Source organism: Condylura cristata, unplaced genomic scaffold (genome assembly GCF_000260355.1).
Source record: "Condylura cristata isolate star-nosed mole 26May11 unplaced genomic scaffold, ConCri1.0 scaffold00013, whole genome shotgun sequence".
In the NCBI taxonomy this organism is placed as follows: domain Eukaryota; kingdom Metazoa; phylum Chordata; class Mammalia; order Eulipotyphla; family Talpidae; genus Condylura; species Condylura cristata.
Window position 1 is genome coordinate 15,950,532 of NW_004567114.1, and position 20,620 is coordinate 15,971,151.

Below are 20,620 nucleotides of genomic sequence, written 5' to 3' on the forward strand. Positions count from 1 at the left end.
ATTGAACTCATGCTGCAGCAGCTTCAGAGAACTTCATAATACGGTGCTTGAACTCATTGCATTACCAGGGAAAGCTCTGACCAAATATCTTTTAAGATGATTTCTGCTCCTTTTATTAACTCATTAATTTATTTATATGTATATTACATTATTATTCATTTTTTTATACACAGTTTGCTTTCTCCTCTCAGGTGTAGTTCCCATGAAATTCCAATCACCAGTTCACATGTGCGCCATCACCATAGTCTCTTGTGCTCTTTCTTCCTTTGTTTTGCTCCCTTCCCCTGCCCCTCACCTGCAAAATGTTTCTGATTTCTAGTTGCCTGTTACTGTTGTTTTTAATTTATTATTGTTCCTGTTTCTTATCCTGATCCTTTATTTGATTTCCCTATATTAATTACCATACAATACTTTTCTTTTTCCTTTTGACTTATTTCACTGAGCATAATCCCTTCCAGCTCTATACATGTTGCCGTAAAATGGCATGAGTTTATCTGTTTCATTGCTGAATATTCCATTCTGTTTTTTAATAGTAAATCTTCTTGAAAGCATTTGTTATGGTCACACTCTCTAAAATCCCCACTCTGATTGTCTCTTCAGCCTACTTCTAGTAGATTTCTCCATTTCCAGCCCTCCATTGAAACAGTTCCTGTTAGAATCACCAATGTGTCACATTACTAAGCCCAGTTCTTACATCACTCCATCCATTAATGCTTTTGGCATAGCTAGCCATTACTTCCTCCTTGAGATGGTTGCTCCACTTGACTTTAACTGACCCCCATCAGTACCCATTTACAAAATGTTGCAAATGTTGCATGGGTATACTTACAGTATAAAGAATACATCAGTGGAATAAACTTTAGTTAGATCAGGGAATACTCTAAGTCCAGTGTTGAAAATGCCACTAAAACATACAAAAAAGAAAAAGAACAGAAATTAGGTAAGAAATTCAATTCAGAGAATGTAGAATAATGTAGTTCTGAAAACAAGGGTTCTGAAGTCAGATAAGTCAAATCAAAATTCCTCACTGAATAGCTGAGGTAGCCATGGGCAAGTTCTAACCCTTGGATAAGGTGATATTCCCTCAAGCAGAAGAATCTAGTCTGGTCCATTAGTGTCAACACCCCTTTCTAGTTAGAAGTCTACGATTAAAAACGATGTGGGGTTAGGTTTCTTTCTCTGTGTGTAATGTTATTGTTTTAATTGGAGGATATTATATGTGTGCTTGGAGGAACAGGAGTGGAGTAAAAGGAGAATGGGTCAGGAAGACAATAGAATCATCCAACTCTAAGTCAGGCTTTCTCTCTCAGACTCTCATATTGTATTCACCATTTCACCAAGAATTGTTTTCCTGGACCAGTGTTATGGGAGTCCATAACATTTGTGGCATCAGGGCAAATATTAATATTTAAAAAACATGTATAATATAGCATGAATGCAAAATGTCCAGGCTTCTGGTGCCTCTCAAATTTAATTGGTTTAATATTTGGTGCAATTAGTACAATGTAGGTGGTGAAAGCAGAGATTTTTTTGGAGCAGTTTGTCATGGCATAAGACCTACTCATAAAGCTGTCAAGAAAGTCTTCCAGTTGAGAAAATTCCAGTTCCATTGATGTACCATCTAAAGCACATTCAGGCTTGACCCCTTTAACAGGAAAAGACACAGATTTGAAGAGGAAGCCGGGAGACAGAAAGAACAAATGAGAAGTTCCAGATAACAAAGGAGAGAGGTGAGATTTTTTCAAAGATGTGTTTGAAGAAAATAAATTAGTTCAATTGTAACAGGTCTTCATATGGAAGAGTAGGAGTGAGTTGGTAGGAGTGGGTTTGGGAACATCCAAGAGTTGAGTGGGGCCATAGAGGGGAGAGCTGGAAATTCTATATTAGGAACAAGAATCTCTCTGATGTTTAAAACAACAAGTTCATCTCATTTTTGATGTCTCCTCTATTTACCTGAAACAGCATAAAATACCTTTCATTTGTCACTTTCCAATACTTTCCTGGAGGAGAGGAACTTTTCAGTTTCATATACAATAAATTCCCAAAGTAGATTGTAAACTTCTTGAAGACAAGCACAATATTTTAAAATCTGTGTTCTACAGTCTCGCACCTAGTAGGAGGCCATCATACTAACCAATGATTTATTGAAACTCACAAGTCCACATGGGAGTGACTTATAGCTCGTCCCATAAGTTTTCCTGGACCTCCAGATAACCCTTCAGCCACAGACTCCATCAATATCCTCCTCTACGCCTGGTACCACCCATCACCCACACTTAACAATAAAAATAAATAAACCTTGTGATTCCATGTATCTATTGTATTCCATTCACCAGTATTTCTTTTCTATTCCTCATTTCTCTTCCAGGATAACTTCTAGTCATCATTACTGATTTATTTCTTAAAAAAAAATATGAAATACCTATTTGTATTTAAAAAACTTGGGTGGAAATAAAACAATATATTAATACTGCTTATTTCTGGGTATTGGAATGAAAACTGATGTTTGGGTTTGTTTTTCCTAAAAATGAATGATCTTTTCCTAATTTTTTAAAATGCAAGTAAGTAAGATAGTGGGGAATAGGGAAGCACTTCCATGTAATGCCTAGACAATCTGAGTCCATACATACATCTGCACCAAACACAGTTGTCTTGAGCATTTTGGTGCTAAACAACAAAGATGCAGACAGGTAGGCACAGTCCCTGCTCTCATAGAGGGTATTGGTTAGGTCACTCGGTGTCACCAGAACAGAGTGGTAAGGACTGTCTCTTCGGTTTTAGTCCCGTTAGCCTCCATGAGATTAGATTTTATTCTTCCTGGCCTTTTCCTGTGTCTCAGTTATTCTAATATTGTTGTAACACCCATTTCAATAGAATTGACCAGTGAATGCTCCATTTTTTTTGCTTCGTTCTGTTTACTCCATTTCAAGACTAGATAGACATGATGATGTTTCCTCGCTCCTGTCTCTCAGAGCAGGTCTCTGGTTCTATGTGCTGACCTTTGAATGGGCTTTCAAGGGTGCTGAATTTCATCTGATCCCTTGCTGCAGGGGGAGGGTAGGGAGTCAGCCACAGGCTGTGATGTCCTGCTCTGGTTTCTAGTACAACCCGGCAGACACTTTGACTCCTGACAGATAGCATTATAATTCTCTTTTACATGAAAAGGTTCAGATGGGAGAATGGTTAATACTTACAGGAACTTTAGAAGGGGGAGCTCTTTCAGCGCACCAGCTTCTATGTAAGTTAAGCTCCTAGTATTCCGAATCTCTCTGTGAAATTATAATGAACACATTCACCATAATACATTCATTTCTTATCAAAGATAAGACAACATAAAGCAGATCTCATAAATGGTCATGAGAATTTATGGATGGACTTTTTCAAAATTATAGTTATAGAACCTTTTCTTATTCTTTTTATATTTAAAAGAAAAACCTCTGTGGTGGTTTGCTGAGGACAGATCTTTATTAGGAGCAAACATCCTGGCTGTTGACTGGGAGGTTGAGTGGATTAATGATGGATAATAGTGTGCAATAAGGGTAATAAGATTCCTCTGTCCATTGCTTTTTCAGATGTAGTGAATCTTAACAGTTCACTTGGGTTTATTTTCTGAAGTTAGTAACTTAAAACTTTAGCATGTATTTTTTTAAATATACATGCTAATCACAGTGTGTAATTAACACTAATGAAATTAGAAATGGGCTTGAATACTCTTTTCTAGTAAAATTAGGTGTGTTGAACATATATAGTTTGGTTTAAATAGCTTAACATTTTATTTTTAATTGCAGTAATTTCAATTATAATACAAGTCTCAACAACAGAATTGTTGACAATCAACTTGTGAACATGTTAACTAAGATCACCACTGAAAGTCTAAATCTGTCCTTCTATACCGTTATACCCTATTCCTTGTTCTAGTCTCTCCTCTTCTTTCTTGGTAACCATGAATTGATCTCATAATCCATAATTCTATTTTTGTTTTATCTCTGTTTTCTCTCTCTATCACATATGAATGAAATCACAGTGTTTTTCTGTCTGTTTTATTTCACTAAGCATAATTTTCTCTAGGTCCATCCATATTGTTGAAAATGGAAGGATTTAATTTTTAAAAATAGCGGAATAGTATTCCATTGTGTATTTACATCACATCTTTATCTGTTCACCAATGGATGGGCACTTAGGTTATTTCCAGTTCTTGACTATTGTAAATAGGAGTGTGGTAAACATGGGGTGTATATGTCTCTTCAAATTAGTGGTTTTGTACATTGGGGTAATTTCAAGAAGTGGGTAATTGGATGATATGGACTTTTTGTTTTTAATTTTTGAGCTTTCCTTAATGGGTTATATCAATTTACATCCCCCCAAACAGTGTACAGTTTCCCTTCTCTCCACATCCTTGCCCACACTTGTTTCTTTTCTTTCTTTCTTTCTTTTTTTTTAAAGAGCTATTTATTTATACATACAGAACTGGGGTACAGGCCAGAGGTGCAGAGGCGGGGGGTGAGGGGATTCACCAGAGACAGAGTGGGGAGCAGAACAAGCAGATTGACGAAGTATACTGCTGAGGGCAGCAGCGGGCGGGTCAGGAGAGGTCTGCCACACCATGTGGGTCACTTCACTGGCCAGGGATTGAACTGATGCGAAAGTGGCTGGTGATAGCTTCATAGTGCTGAGACTTTAACCCATGAACCACCAGAGAGGTTCCATTGTACAAATTAAAAAAAAAATTCTTTGAATATTTTGGATATTAGCATCTTGTCAGGTGTATTCTATACAAATATCTTCTTATTCAGTAAAATGTCTTCTTGTTTTTATTTGTTTCCTTCTTTGAAGAAGCTTTTAGTTCAACATAATCCCATTTCTTTACTTTTTGCTTTTGTTTCCCTTGCCATTAGAGATGAATCCCCAAAAACATCTCTAAGGCTGATGTCAAGGATAGTGTGTGGTCCATGTTTTCTTCATGCATTTTATCATTTCTTATTTTTAATCCATTTTGAGTTAGTTTTTGTGTATGATGTGAAATAGTGGTTTAGCTTCATTATTTTGCATATGACGGTCCAGACCATATAAAAGGACTTTTCTTTATCCACAGCATACTCTTGATTCCTTTGTCATAAATTAGTTAATCATACGTTTCATGTCTTAACTCTCAATTCTATTCCATTAATTTGTGTGCCTGTTTTTATTTCAATTCCAAATTGTTTTAATTACTATCACTTTGTAGCATAGTATGAAGTCAAGAAGGGTGATACCTCCACATTTTCCCCCCAGCAGAAGCAATTTTTATTATTCAGTGTTTTCTGATATTCCAAAAACATTTCATTGTTTCGGTGGAGCCCTCTCTCTGAGTGGTGAGCAGTAAACTTGCCAGAACTTTTCACGTGGGAAGCAGGGTTCCAACTACTGCAGAAATAATCAAATATTATCTAGGAGAGTTTGTAAATTGAATATGGTTTGTAGCATGAAAAATTGTTCTGTATGAGAATGTAATTTAAAAACTTAAAAAAAATTGTGTTAAGGTTTTGGTTATTGAAGTAATATTTGTTTGATAATCTTACATACATTTCAAGGTGCACAGCATTATGAATCAACATCTGTATATAGTTTGCCACCAAAAGTCTATTTTCCAGCCTCCTCCACATAATTGACCCCTTTTACCTGACTTACTCCTTTTTCCCTTCTGGTAACTGCTGTTTTATTTTTATAGTCTATTTTTGTTTGGTTTGGTTATTAGTTTTATTTCTTTAACTTCGGCATGAGTGAAATCGTACAGTGTTTTTCTCTATCTGACTTATTTCATTTAGCATAATACCATTGAGGTCTATTCCTGTGGTTTTTATGGCTGAGTAGTATTCTACTGTGTTAAATTAGCGTATCTGCTTGATGTAGTCACTTGCCACAGGCACTTAGGTTGTTTGTAACTCATAGGAGTCTACTGAACAAGTAGACTTGGTCATGACCTAAGAGAATGTCACAGTGAAATGGAGTGCTGCCTGACTGAGTTAGCTTTAGAGGTTAAGAATTAAAGTGCAATTAAACACTGATATTGGCTGCACCTTACATGGGGCTATGAGAACAGGAAGAGGTAGGAGGGGCTGTATGGAGAGGAGAGAGAAACAAAAGAAGAGATAGGTTTTGGGGGATGGGAGCCAGGAATGTAAGAGGAAAAAGTGAAACAGGGACAAGGAATGCCACAAGAGAACACCAAGGAAAGGAAATCACTTTTTGAGGTAAGATGACAGTTCAACACTTAGAATGAATTTAAGAAAAATGCTATTGAGAGAGGTAAATATGTGGAATCTAATATAGCTAAAATCAGAGAACTAGAAAGTAGAGTGAAGGTCACCAGGGATTAAGAGTTGGGGAAAAGAAGAATTTGAATTAACCAAAGGGTACAAAACGCCAGTATACGATTAACAAATTCAGGAGACCTAATGTAAAGTATAGTGATTATATATGACAATACTGTACTATATATGTGAAAGTCACTGAGAGAGTAGATCTTAATTGTTCTCACTACAAAAAAGAAATGGTAATTTTGTGATGGAAGAAAAATATTTGCTAGTGCTGTGATGGTAATCCTTTTGCACTATTTAAGCTGTATCAAATCAACACGGTACATCTTACACGTACATGATGTTGCATGTCAATTACCAGCTTGAAAAGCTGGAAGAAATACCTCTAGCGAAGCAAAGAGGTTGGGTGTGGCTGGTAGTAGTTTAGTCAAATGGGTACAGTAATTGTAAGGAGTGAATGCAGGTGATGTAACCTTTCCAGGAAAGCAAGGATGGATAGAGATAAGGACCAATGAGTCTTTTATGAGAAGAGTGGAAATCTGAATGAGTTTCAAGTCTGCCAGGGAGTGTGATTTGAATCACACAATTTTGAGTATAGCAGTTGTGCAGGAAACTAGCTAGGCTGTGAGGAATGTGCTTGGAGGAAGCATATGCTGAGTACAAAGAAACCTGTTTGTAATTGCAGGCAGTAGGTAGGAATAGAGATGTCCTCCAGAGGGTCTAAGAGCTGAGATGGCAGTAGCTTAGTAGTTCCCACCCTGGACTTAATAAAAATAAGTCGTGGAGTGGTTGCTACGGGCATATCACTCCCCCACCCCCATCACAATATTGTTCCTCCAGCAAGAACTAATAGCTGAGAACTAAGGCTACCTGAGGAGTAGGGGGAGGGAGTGAGAACAAAGAGGGAAGGGAGAACAATGGACTTTGGGTGCTTGGGTGGTGGGTGTGGTGTTTAACAACGCCTGAAGGGGAGATCCTGTACCTTGAAAACACAAATATAAGGATGCAAATCTATACTACCTCAATAAAAAAGAAAAGAAATAAACTTCTGTTACCTTAGGGCTATTAGACATTTTCAATTCTATTTCTGACCATAATTTAGCCCACTCAGACTAATACACTAAGTGTTGATAAAATTCTAAATTACAGCACTTCTAATAGTGGTTATCTCTAGTAAATAAGCTTGGGGAATTGGAATGTGAGATTTTCATTTTTATTTTATCTAGCCAAAAGAAGAGTGTATGTAATGTAAAGAAAATGTGTAATGAAATATGTAAAGAAAAAAAGCAAAGCAATATTTATTTTCTATACTACTAATAAAAATAAGTCGTGCCAGACAGGCTGTTAACTCTTTAAGGACACTTTTATGGAGAGGGTTGAGAGGGAAATATTTAAGGATCTTGAAGCTTATAGATTAGAAAAGCCCACCTTGGAAGATTAAAGGTATGTTTCTTATCACCAGGAATAATCCTACTAGTGAAGGGATGAGAGAACCAAGTTAAGTGACCCTGGTAATAATATCATCATTTGCATACACAACCCTTGGAGACAAGTTTAGAAATGTTTGATGATGGATTTTCCTGTTACACAGTGAAGGGCACCCCTAGACCTTCACACGAGAGTGTACACTACAAATTCAACTATAAAAAAAAATGTTTAATAAAACATCATAAAAAAATGATGTTTAAAAGATATTGTCTTCCAGAATGAAAAAGATAGCTAATACTCATTATTGCTTAATTTCTCTTCATTGGAGTTTCGGTTAAAATAGACATTTAGATGAACGGCTAACATCCAAGCCCAGCATTCAGGGTTTTCACAAACCAGTAGATGAATCACTTAGTTTAGATTAGGTTCTTTAATCATGTATCATCTCTTTCCTCTTTTGAGAAACTTGTTAATTCTCAGTAAGAGTGAAACTTACTACCCAGTATAAATCCCCAACAATATGGAAAATCAGTAGAGTGAGAGACAGGAGTTCTCAGGTTGAGGAGAGGGACGAAGGGGAAATGAAGCTTACACACTTTTAGTAGTAAGGAACCTTCCACCTTCCTTCCACTGTTCTGGGCCTCCCTGTCTCCAACCTCCTAATCTACCACTTCCCACAGCAATTATTCCATAGGTCCTATGCCGAAGCATTTGACTGTGATCTTCAAACATCAAGATATTTGCCCACACTCTAAATATGTCCAGTTCATGAATGGAAAGCATGTCGTGCTTGGAAATGAACTGAAGGCAATAAGATCAACTTAACATTTTACCTGCAAAAATTTGGGGGTACATGAGAGTGCTTCCAACTAGCACAGGGTAAGAAAACTGAGGTAGCACAAAGTGTCTCGAGAAAGAGAAGTTGCCCTAACCAGCATAATTGGACTTCTAAGAAATACAAATGCAATAATATGAAATATGATGTTGCTTAAAACAAGAAACAGAACAAGACTATTAGCCAAAAGATTAGTGCTCTGTCAGCTGCCATCTTCCTTTTAACTTTCATTTCAACTTAACTTTTAGTTTTTTTCTACTCTGCCTTTGGGTCCCCAAAGTTAAAAAATGGTGAAAGCCTGCCTTCTCCATTGAGTAGAACAATGAGGATAAATAAAATTAAATGAATAATTATTGGGCATCTATTATGGGCAAATTTACACATGTTTGAGGAGGCAAGGAGAAGTAATTTGTAAGTAATTAACAACTCTTAAAACAAGGTACATGTAACAGTGACAAAACTATGATTTTGCTATTTTAAATGCTATACAGTAACAGGTGAAGACAGGGACTAAGAATCAGGCAAATTAATTTTAAAATGATCTTTTATAATAGGTTTTGATCAGATAATGAATCACCCCTTTATTTTAACAGCAAGTGTTAATTTCAAGTTCAATGCATTATAAAGTTATTTTTCATTTTAAAAAGTTTATTTTATCTGTACATAAAAATAATTCCAATATATTGTGAAAACTTTCAAACACATTCACATCAAAAAGATATGAAATCTTCCATCATTCCATGATTCAAGGAAAATTCAGGTGTTTAGTCTATTTTTTCAAAAATAGCATTATAAAAAAGCATTTTCTATAGGATTAGTCTATGACAATAGGTTTTTTAGTGGTTACACAGATTTCATTTTAAATCTTTCTCCTACTGAGCATTTGAGTAGTTTCAAAATTTTTGCTAGTATAAATTAACTCTGAGATGAACAACCTTTTATATAAACTTGTTCTCACTCCTTGGTTTATTTTCTTAGAGAAAATTTATAAATTACTAGGTAAAAATATAAAATATGTCAAAGCTCTTGGTGTATATTAGATTCTTGGCTTCCAAAGACCTGAGTTTTAGATCAGCACTCACTTTTTCAGTAATAGTCTATATGTTTACAGATTAGGTTATTTCCTACATTATGAAGACTTTTCAATGAGAGAAATCTTAACAATCCTATTTTGATAATTATCGGTGAATTATTTCACCACTAACATTCCATTATGTAACTGGGGGGAGGGGTGAAATCTATATCCAAAGGTTGTTATTCAGTGTTTAATGCATTTTTATTAAGGAATTTTAAAAAGTAGATTGATTATACAAAACATAGGTGTTAATTCATGGAGAGTTTATACATACTCAGATTCCTGATGCAGACTGAAGAAAATTCATCTGCAGTTTTTCACTAGAAATAGAACAGTATGAAAGAAAAATTCCAAATTGCTTAGAAGATGCATTCAGCTCAAGATTTAATGATTGGGACTAGGACTGATGTGTTCAATACTTTCAATTAATCTACTTGATTAATTTAGTGAATGAGCAGAATTGTCTTATCACATTTTATCTACCATAAATAATTATTTTATCTGCTCTACTCATTTGTAATATTTTTATTTACTTGTAATTAAACTAAATACACATAAAACTAAAAACAATTCTGAGGTTAATATAATTTTGAACTAGCTCTGCTTTTAATTAAAGCAGTTTTTTTTTTTTAAGATTTATTTATGTATGCATACAGAACTGGGGTACTGGCCAGAGGTGAAGGGGCGGTGAGAGGCTTCACCGGAGACAGTGGGGAGCAGAGCAGGAAGAGCAAAGAGATACACTGCTGAGGGGAGCAGCCGGAAGGTCAGGAGAGGTCTGCCTGCCAAGGGGTCACCTCGGGGGCCAGGCGAGGCTCAAGCTCATGCTGAAGTGGCTTATAGCTTCTTAGTGCTGTGCTTTAACCCACTGAGCCACCAGGAAGGGCCCTAATTAAGGCAGTTTAAGGTTCTGCTATTACTTGGAAGCAGGTGTCTTTGGTTTCAAATTCTGTCTCCAAAACTTACCTGAGTTAACCTAGGCAAGAGCCTGATGAGGGATGCATTAACATCTTCATTTTATAGTGTAGCCACTTAGATTTGCATAATTAAATGGAACAGTATTTGTGAAGCACTTTTAACAGAGAATTTGCCCATAAAAGGCATTCAGTAATTGCTAGCTATTAATAATCTATATTAATAGCAACAACGATAAGCAATTAGCTTCTTTATGGAGGAAATTAAATAGAAGATGGAATTGTGCAGTATTTCATCATTTTTACAATTGTAAAACTTTATCTAATGTATGTTTATGGGTTTCAACAGCATCCCAGCTGAAGTTTAAAACCCAGGAGAACTGATTACATCTCTCAATAATTTAACAAAGAAAACTGCCATTGTTAATTGATACATCGTAATTACCTCTTCTGACTCTCTATAAGTTACCCCCCAAAAGACTGACATTGTCATACTGAATGTAAAAGTAAATGCAGTGTCTATATGAAATACACACTTAATGTAAAGCCATACATTTTGTGCATGTGTATTACTCATTGTATTGGATTTTTAATTTTAAGTGCTAAATATCTCAAATTCATCCTTCACTGATATTTTTTTGTCCACTTTTAGAACCTTTTTAAATTGAGTTAACATTGATTTACCCATTTTTAAAAAATTGTAAAATAATAGTAATGGCTTCAGAGAATGATTGCAAGGATTGAGTACATATTGTCATATCGAACATTCAACATATTGTTTGGGATATGGAATGTGTTCGGTTCGGGATGCTAAGCATACCCATGTATGTGAGTTTGCACACACATAACTTCCATCAATCAGATTCTTCATCAGTTCAAACTGTCCTCTTTGAAAACATTATTTTAAAAGTGTTCTGAATATATCTAATTGCTCTTTTTGCGGGCTGTTTTAATTTGATGATTTCTTAGCTGTTTGGTGTGGATAAATGGTACGTAAAACACTCAGCCTTGTGAAAACATTTATGATCATCAAACATTTGTATTGTTATCACAAATTTTAAGAAGTTGTAGAAAGTAAAAATAAATGGTTCAATGATAGATTCAAATAAAGGATCAAATTTAGATGTGGCTTAGGGTCAAAGGTATATAAAGTAATATTAGACTGAAAATAGAAACCAGTTGAATGAACTAGGCAAAGAGAGAAACTTTCTAGATAGCACGAAAGCATGTGAAGGCCTTGAATGAGGGAATGTCTTGGTTTAATAAAGGAGCTAAAGAATACAGATGTGCAGGGATGGAGCAAGATGAGGACACAGAGGTGGGCAAGCCTCAGCTGAAAACGAGGGATAGGAAGTTTATGTTGAGTAGTTAGGACTTTTTCCTGAGAAACATCACTCTGTGGGTGGTACCAACAACAAATTAGAGTAGGCCAATGCGAATATGAATTATGGTATCGCGAGCAAAAGATAATGGCTGCCTGGATAAGATGGTGGTATGGAGAGGAAGAGGTATTTTTCAAATACATTAGGGTAATGGAATCAATAGGACATGGTGCAGGGTTGGAAGTGGGTGATGAGCAAGGAAAGCATCATGGGTGATACTCCTTACTTAGCTGGGATTTGCCACACCATTGAGGTCCCATTAACTGTCTCAGCAAGTACTGGAGGAGTGATAGATTTTAGGAGACATGAATTTCAGTTTTGGCTATTTAAGTAGTGAGATACATGTGAGACATCTGAGAGGAAATGTCCAGTGGATCCAAGACAAATGACCCAAACTTAGACAGAGGCCTGGGCTAGATATATCCAATTAAGAATTATTGAGTATATCACCTGGGGAGAATGAAGAAGGAGAAGAAGAAGACATAGGACTTGTCCTATAGAATCCCAATGCTTAGAAATGGGGGAGGAGAAGTTAGCAAAGGAGAATGGGAAAATTGATCAGTGTGGTATCACAGAGGGAGAGAGATGAGCATTGAGATAAGAAGGCCATGACTGGGATGTCTATAAGATGCAATGGGACCATTTTAGCACAGTGTTATCAAATGAATGGGTAGCTGTTGTCATTGGAATGTCAGCCCCAGGTAATGAAGGAAACAATTTTAGTGTTTATGTTCTGCCATCCTGGTTCATATCACAGAATGAAATCTAAATATAATTTGGGAAGCTGGATATAGTGCTTTGGCAGGAGGAGGTTGAAAAGGCATGGGGGGATGAATGGTAGTGGGGGTGATGAACTTGGAGTCCCTTCGTAATACAAATCACATGGCCAAAAAAAGGGCAGAGGGAGAGCAGCTGAGAAAGGAAACCCATTCATGAAACAGAATAACATTATGTTCCTCAACTGCTGATGTTTTTGCTAAATGCTAGCAAGATTTACTGATATTTAAAATCAGAATTCCGTAGTTTAGTATCTACTCTTACAGAAAATCCAACATGGTAAAGCATTGTTTACAAAATAAGCCAACAGCTTTTAATTCTGTGTTCAGAAATCACAGGAGAGTTTGGTTGTTAATACTGGGTGAACTGCAGAATAAACAAATCATTCTATCTTAACATTTGGTTTCTTGCCTTAGAAGCACAAAAGGATGCTCAATTATTTGAGGGAAGAAGAGTGTTTTTCCAGATGATTCTTTTACATGAGATGCTGTGTTTATAGTCATTGCTTAATAGGTGATTACAAAATAAATACATTAATCACTTGGGTGATTTACACCCAAGAGTATTCACACATGCTGTAGATACTAATGTCAGGAAAAAATTGAAGAATGCAAGATACACTATTCTTTTCTAAGGTATTAAACTCAATATATACATAAAGGAAATATTCTTAAGGGCCCTTGTTTTATTGAGGTAACACTGCTTTATATTACTTTGTGTTTTAGCAATAGAGACCTTCACTTCTTCAAAGGTATGTTTCCCTACTGTGATACCACCAAAGTACCACTATGCCTCGATTGCATGTAGGAGTCCACTGGACCCCTCTTTCCTTTGCTCCCCCTTCCTCCCTCTGATATCATCAGTTCCACCATCTGAACCCAAGGATTTGTTTTGGTTGGGTTTTATCAGTTTCTTTACTTTGTTTCATTATATTCCACATGAGAAACTCATCTTGCATTTGTCATTTTAGTCCTGACTTATAAAAAATCCATTTTTTTTAACTACCTTCTTTTCACTTTGCCTTTCATGCTTTCCTTTGTTCTAGGATGTTAACAGTTTTGTTCGGCGGGAAAATATTTGTGAGAGAACTGACTGCAACTAGAATTGATATGAGGAAAAGATTATAATGAAAACAAATGGCTGATTTTGAGAGCTGTAGAGTCTAGATAAAGAGAGCTTCATTAGAGTAGTTGCATTTATGTTTCTGGCGAGGGGGCAGAGAAGCAAAGTGTTATTATAAGTGAACATTATTTGTAGAGTCAAGAGATTTGGTTTTAAATTTGAACTATTATGCTTACTATTCAGGAGCCTCAGCTTTATTGGGTATTATTCTACTTCCTTTGGTTTTAATTCACTGCTCCTTTATAAATTTCTCATAAAGATTGTAAGTGATTTACTTTCTACCTTCTTTACGGATATAGCTTTTTAAGGTACTGCTTTTCTTCTGAGCAAGACTTTATTTTTATTTATTTTAAACCTTTTACTTGTTTTTGTGTAGAAGAACTAGGGTGCAGGCCAGAGGTGTGGGAGTGTGGATAAGAGGATTCACGAGAGTATGTAGCTAACAGGTGGATCTACTGAAATACACTGCTGAGGGGAACAGTGGATGAGACAGGAGATGTCTGCTATTGTATGTGGGTCAGCTCCCTGGTTGGGGAATAAACACAAGCCTTAGCAGTGATAGCACTGAGACTTCACCCGTAGGCCAACAGGGAGGCCCTTGAGCAGGACTTTAATTGCATCCCATAGATTTTGATTTGTTAAATAGTTAGCTAATACTGTTTTCTAATGCCTGTTGTGATTTCTTTTGTGATTTAGAGCTATTCAGAAATGTATTGCTTACTAGTCAGAGAATGATTTTAATTTTTTGTGAGCTACTGAGATTTACTTTCATGAACCTGTGTGTGATCAATTAAATAAATATTCTATGTGGCCTTAAATATGTGCTCTGCACTTATTTAATATAATATTGCAGATAAATCACTAAGGTTTTATGTAAATCAGTAGGGCAAGTAAGATTTTAAATTATGTCATTAAAATCTTCTACCCGTATTAATTTCATAATAGTTTTATTATTTGCTTTTCATTATGCTTTTCTACCACACAGAGCTTTATTAAAACCAAACCCTGCTATGGTTGTAAACTGTCTTATAGCTGACCATGGATTGTTGAGAGACTCTAGATATTCAATTACAGTTATTGAGTGAATGCAAATTACTGATATAAATGAAAAAAGTCATTGTGTATAAAATGAGGCAATATCCCAATATCCCAAAAATTCACATTAAAAGAACTCTTAGGAATATTTTATGACTTTGAAAGAGCAAAAGATAAAAATATTGGAAGTTGATACAGACTACGAAAGAGGAATGACAATTTGCCAAGACATTGAAATGATGCTCTATTGTCAGACAACAAAGAGAAAAAGTCATGTCCTGTTCGAACTACTCTTGTTGCTTTTCACAAAAACATGAAGCATTTTAATTCTAAATATTTCTAATTTGAAAATCACAGTGTGCTAAATAACTATTAGTCATACTACTTTTGTCATTTTCTATCCATTTATAACCAAGAACAATGTTTTTACAACATTTAGAAGTCCCCAACCAACCATACTCTATTTTGTGAGGATCACACTATAGGATTCCAGCCTGCAAACAGTCTTGATGCTTCACTATCTCACAGACAAGGATTACTTGTATTTTAATTCACCTAAGATATTTTTTGTTTTTGTCTTCTTCAGTCAAGGTTCATTTATATTTACTTTATTCTGTTGCTTTTCATTTCCTCCTGTACCATTAGGCTACCATTTAATATTATTTTAGAAAACAGTCTGCTAGGTTGGCAGCTATTTGCTATTGTTATTTTTCTTGTTTTCCACTTGTACATAGCTTACAATTATTTTAGTGATTCCATCATTGTTAAAAAGTCAGCTATTGGCCCTCCCTGGTGGCGCAGTGGGTTAAAGCACAGCACTGAGAATCTGAAGCCACTTCCGCATGAGTTCGAATCCCGCCTGCCCCGGAGGAGACCACATGGCGAGCCAGACCTCTCCTGACCCGCCCGCTGCTCCCCTCAGCAGTGTACTTCGTCAATCTGCCTGTTCTGCTCCCCACTCTGTCTCTGGTGAAGCCTCTCACCGTCCCTGAGCCTCTGGCCTGTACCTCAGTTCTGTATGAATAAATAAATAAATCTTTAAAAAAAAAAAAAAAGTCAGCTATCGGCCCTCCCTGGTGGCGCAGCGGGTTAAAGCACAGCACTGAGAATCTAAAGACGCTTCCACATGAGTTCGATTCCCGCCTGCCCCGGAGGTGACCACATGGTGTGGCAAACCTCTCCTGACACACCCGCTGCTTCCTTCAGCAGTGTACTTCATCGATCTGCCTGTTCTGTTCCCCACTCTGTCTCTGGTGAAGCCTCTCACTGCCCCTGAGCCTCTGGTCTGTATCCCAGTTCTGTATGCACAAATAAATAAATCTTAAAAAAAAAAAAATTTAAAAAAAAAGTCAGCTATCAATCCTATTCTTACTTCTTCAAAAATACTGTGATTTATGCCCTCTCTAGATGCTTTTTATGGTATTCAGTTTTTTTTTTTGTCTTTGGTTTTTAGTACTTTGAGGATGATGCGACTTGATGTGTATTTCTTTTTATTTACCCTTTAAAGGGTGGTGGTGCTTCTAACATTGTGACTTAATGTTTCTTAGGAGTTTCGAAGAATTCTCTTCAAATATTTCTTTTGGCATTCTTTCTCCTGTGATCCAATTAGTTATTGTATGCTAGCCTTTTCACTGTGACATCTTATTTTCTTATTCAGGTATTTTGCCCACTTTTAAAATTGGATTTTTTTCTATTAAATTGTATGAGCTTTACACTTCTATAGGCTATTGACTCCTTATCAGATATGGTTGGCCAATGTTTTCTCATATTGAATAGGTTGTCTTTTGATTTTTCTTAGTGATTTATTTTGCTGTACAGAAACATTTTTAGTTTGATATCACACTTGTCTGTTTTAAAGGCTTATGTTGTCTTTATTTTTATTTCTTCACCAAGAAAATAGATTTAATATTTTGTAATACATGCTTCTTAAAAGAGCATGTGATTATGCATGCAAAGTTTTTTATGACTTATGGCAGAGAAATAGATGCAGAATGATTTTTATGAAATGTATTGATTAATTTTAATATACTGGGCACTGTTCTAAATGCTATCAATATTTACAATAATCATGGAAAGTGGAAACTCTTATTACTCTTACTTAACAAATAAGTAAACTGAGGCTAAGAAAGATTATATAACTTCTCCAAGGTTAGATGGTGTGTTGGCTAAACTCATCCCTGACCAGCTACAAAGCACATTTTAAGATTTGCTCTTGTTCTGATCACATGAAGCTATATTTCTCTTTCAAGAAAATTAATGAGGGAAATGAGTATTGAGGGAAATAATGTTGGAAATGAATATTGAGGAAAATGTTAGTTTTGAAGAATCTTGCACAGGTCCTAGAATCAAGTAGTTTATCAGCAAATACTTATTGACTGACCCACAATAAAATCTGTTAGCATGACAGTAGGATAGTAAAATGACAATCCAAGAAGAGGATTTCTAATTTTTCTTTAACTTTTAGTCATGAAATAGAGAATTCATACAGATTAACATAAACAGGGAATGAGAATAAGAATGTAGTCAAAACAACAAGTTTGACTTATGATTTGAAATCAGTTGGTTTTGCCACCCCATGCCCAATGATCAAACAAGAGTGGCTGCATCTGGGTCTATACTCACTCTTCACTGTACTTACATGTGAGTTATTTTACTCAAGTTGTAGAAGGAGCATGATTCCAACCGCTGCAGAGTTGCATCTATTGATAAGTAACTGAATGTCACAAAAATACAAGAAAGAGGAGAACATTAGTTGGGTTTAAGCTCCACACCTACCATTCATTTTCATGTAACTTCTTTGATAGTGGCTTCCTAGATCATGTAAGAAATCATGTGCATGGTTTCTTTCTAAACATTTTAAATTATTTATTACTACTTTTCAGATCCCATGATTTGCAAAGTTCCCCAGTACATGAAGGTCTAGTTTTCCCTCAACTTTCATTCAGCTGCTATTTCCTTCAGAGTCTTTCCCCAAATTTCCTGTTTAGATCAAATGCCCATAAGATATAACCAGCACCATGCAGTTTCACTTCCATTAATGATCACAGTGTAGTTTTGTAAATGTTGGTTTATATTGTTTACCTCATCTGAATTCTCCAAAGTGGATAATTTGGTCTGTTTTTGGTGATCATTGAATCTTGAATGGTTTTCCTAGTGCTTGACATCTGGTAGACTCTCAATAAAGATGTATTAAGCAAATTGATGAGTGATTGAGTGAATATGTGGATTATTTAAAATGGCAAAAAAAGAAAGACACTATAAGGGAACACATGAATAAGAGGCACTTTTAATAGAGTATATAACATGATGGGATTAGAACAGTAGTTTCAAAGAGGCTGAAGAGAAATTCATAACTTTGTAGTGGAATATCCAGAGGGTGATGACTACATAGTCTCTTCATACTTGTTTTACTGATTTAAATGATGCTGGAAATGCAAGGTTCATCTTGAACTTGGTAAGCAAAAGATAACTCTACTAAAAATTTTAAGTGAAAATGAGAAAGCTCTAAATGTAATTTGTAAAGAATACAAAGGAATGATAATTCAAATTCCATTTTGCATATGACTAATGCAGCCAAGTTCAGTGATCGCTTTTTATTGAAGGACATTTCTATGGCATTTGGGGAAATTGATGGTTAATAGATGAATACCATAACAGAGCTTCTCAACCCTGGCCATATAATGAACTACCTTGGTGGCTTTCAATATATACAAAGGTCTAAGACCAAGTCCAGGGTAATTAAATCAACTGGTCAGAAATGTAGCAAACATTTAAAAAATGTTTTCCAGGTGATTATAATTTGCAGGCAGAGTTGCGAAGTATTGACCTATAGTTTGAATGGAATCTGCAAATTATTGTCATTATTAAAATGTTTTCAATGTTTTCCAGAGAGGCCAGAGAGTCACTGACTTGTTCTGTTTGAGCTTTTTTTTTTTTTAAAGATTTATTTATTTATTCATACAGTACTGGGGTACAGGCCAGAGATGCAGATGGTGAGAGGATTCACCAGAGACAAGAGCGAGGAGCAGAACTGGCAGATCGAGGAAGTAGACTGCTGAGGGGAGCAGTGGGCTGGTCAGGAGAGGTCTGATGCGCTATGTGGTCACCTCCAGGGCAGGCAGGGATCGAACTCATGAAGAAGAGGCTTAAGCTTCTTAGTGCTGTGCTTTAATTCGCTGTGTTACCAGGGAGGGCCTGTTTGAGTTTTTAGTGGTTATTGTATTTTAATGGATCTTTCTATTTTGAATAAGCTATTCTCTCAACAGTTATCCTTTAATTTACTAAGTCTTTGAGCCATTTTCACTCTGGATAACATTATATAGATTATTTGATGCAAATATCAAACTTTAACATAGAGGAAATAATAGAAGATAGTGAATTAGTTTACTGTGTAGAAATTGCAGGAATTTATAAAGAGCAAATCTTCTGAAGAACAAGATCAGTTTTGCAAGTTTCTTTTACCTCTCAAAATTTCACCATATTATCGCTTGAATTTTTTAGAAGTATGAAGCTTTTTCAAGGTTTTAGTGGGATAGTCATTAAGACCATGTTAACATAACTGAATTTTCAGATTCTTCAACCAAATGATAACTTCTGAATGTGTTCTTATCATTGTTTGTGAAGACAGCATGTAGGTACCATTCATTTCAGTGAGATGAAAGGAATGACTTCCTACTTGCTTATCCCATTGCTATAACTGAAAAATCAGATTCTACCTCTTCCCTAAACTTATTCTTATCAAGTGAATCATATATAAACACTACAGTAGTATATCATTTATCATCCAAGTAGGATATTTCTGTGAATTAAAATAGGGTGCTATTAATGATTATGCCAGTATAATAGGTAGAAATTTATACTGTTCCCAGACAAACTAACATAGGGTTCCCTGGTGTCTTCCTCTCCCCTAGACATACCATCTCCTTATATTATTCATTGCATATATATCTTTCATTCAACAAATATCGATTGTATGTCAGTTAAGTGGATATTGACAAAACAGACCTATTCCCTTGTTTCAGGAGCAAAGAGTTGTAAGTATTACAACAACCTGCTCATGTCACTTCTCTGCTAAACCATTCACTGGCTTGGTCATTAGGGCAAATTTCAAAGTCCTTCACACAATTCACAAGAACTTCACTTGCTTGCTTACTTCCAGTTTTTTTTTTTTTTTTCTACTGCTTCCCTCCCAGGCTAAGTTCCAGCCTCAACAAACTTACTTTAAATTTGTGAATATACCAATTTTCCCATTCAAACTGGAGTTGTCTTTCCAATTTTTTTTTTTGGCAAGTAATTCAGATCACACATTAGGCACTACTTCCTCCCGGAAGTCTTCCCTGATCTCTGCCCCTAAGCAATATGCCTTTCCTAGAATTCCTGCAGTAACAGGTGACTGACCCCATCATGGCACTTATCACTCTCTTAGGAAGGAAGCTGGAGTCTCCATTAATACTGTTCCATGTGAAGCATTCACCAAAGTGTCACATAGAACGTAAGTTCAATATGTATTTGTTGGATGGATGAATGAATGAAATAATGACCATGCTATAGGAACATCCCAGTAGTGACATGAAATAAGCAATTTTATAAGGGAGATAAAGAAAAATGAGATACTAAAGAGAATTTGAAGCCTTTAGTTTATAGGTCTATAAGTGGTATGCTATAAATGCAGGAATAGGTTAAAAGGATGATTGAATATGTTAAGTTTGAAGTGTTAGTGAGACATCCTGATGATAGAATTTGGAAGGACATTTGTA

General features: G+C 35.8%; 1 protein-coding gene across 1 annotated transcript in view; it reads right to left on the reverse strand.

The window, feature by feature from the left end:
- TSHR (thyroid stimulating hormone receptor) overlaps positions 1-20,620 on the reverse strand; it is a 119,257-nt gene that overhangs the window by 40,772 nt on the left and 57,865 nt on the right. Inside the window, exons 3-5 of the mRNA XM_004681650.2 lie at positions 17,503-17,577; positions 3,195-3,269; positions 830-904 (exon numbers count right to left, since the gene is read on the reverse strand). Of these exons, the coding sequence (XP_004681707.1) occupies positions 830-904; positions 3,195-3,269; positions 17,503-17,577 (225 nt within the window). The remainder of the gene's footprint in view (positions 1-829; positions 905-3,194; positions 3,270-17,502; positions 17,578-20,620) is intronic.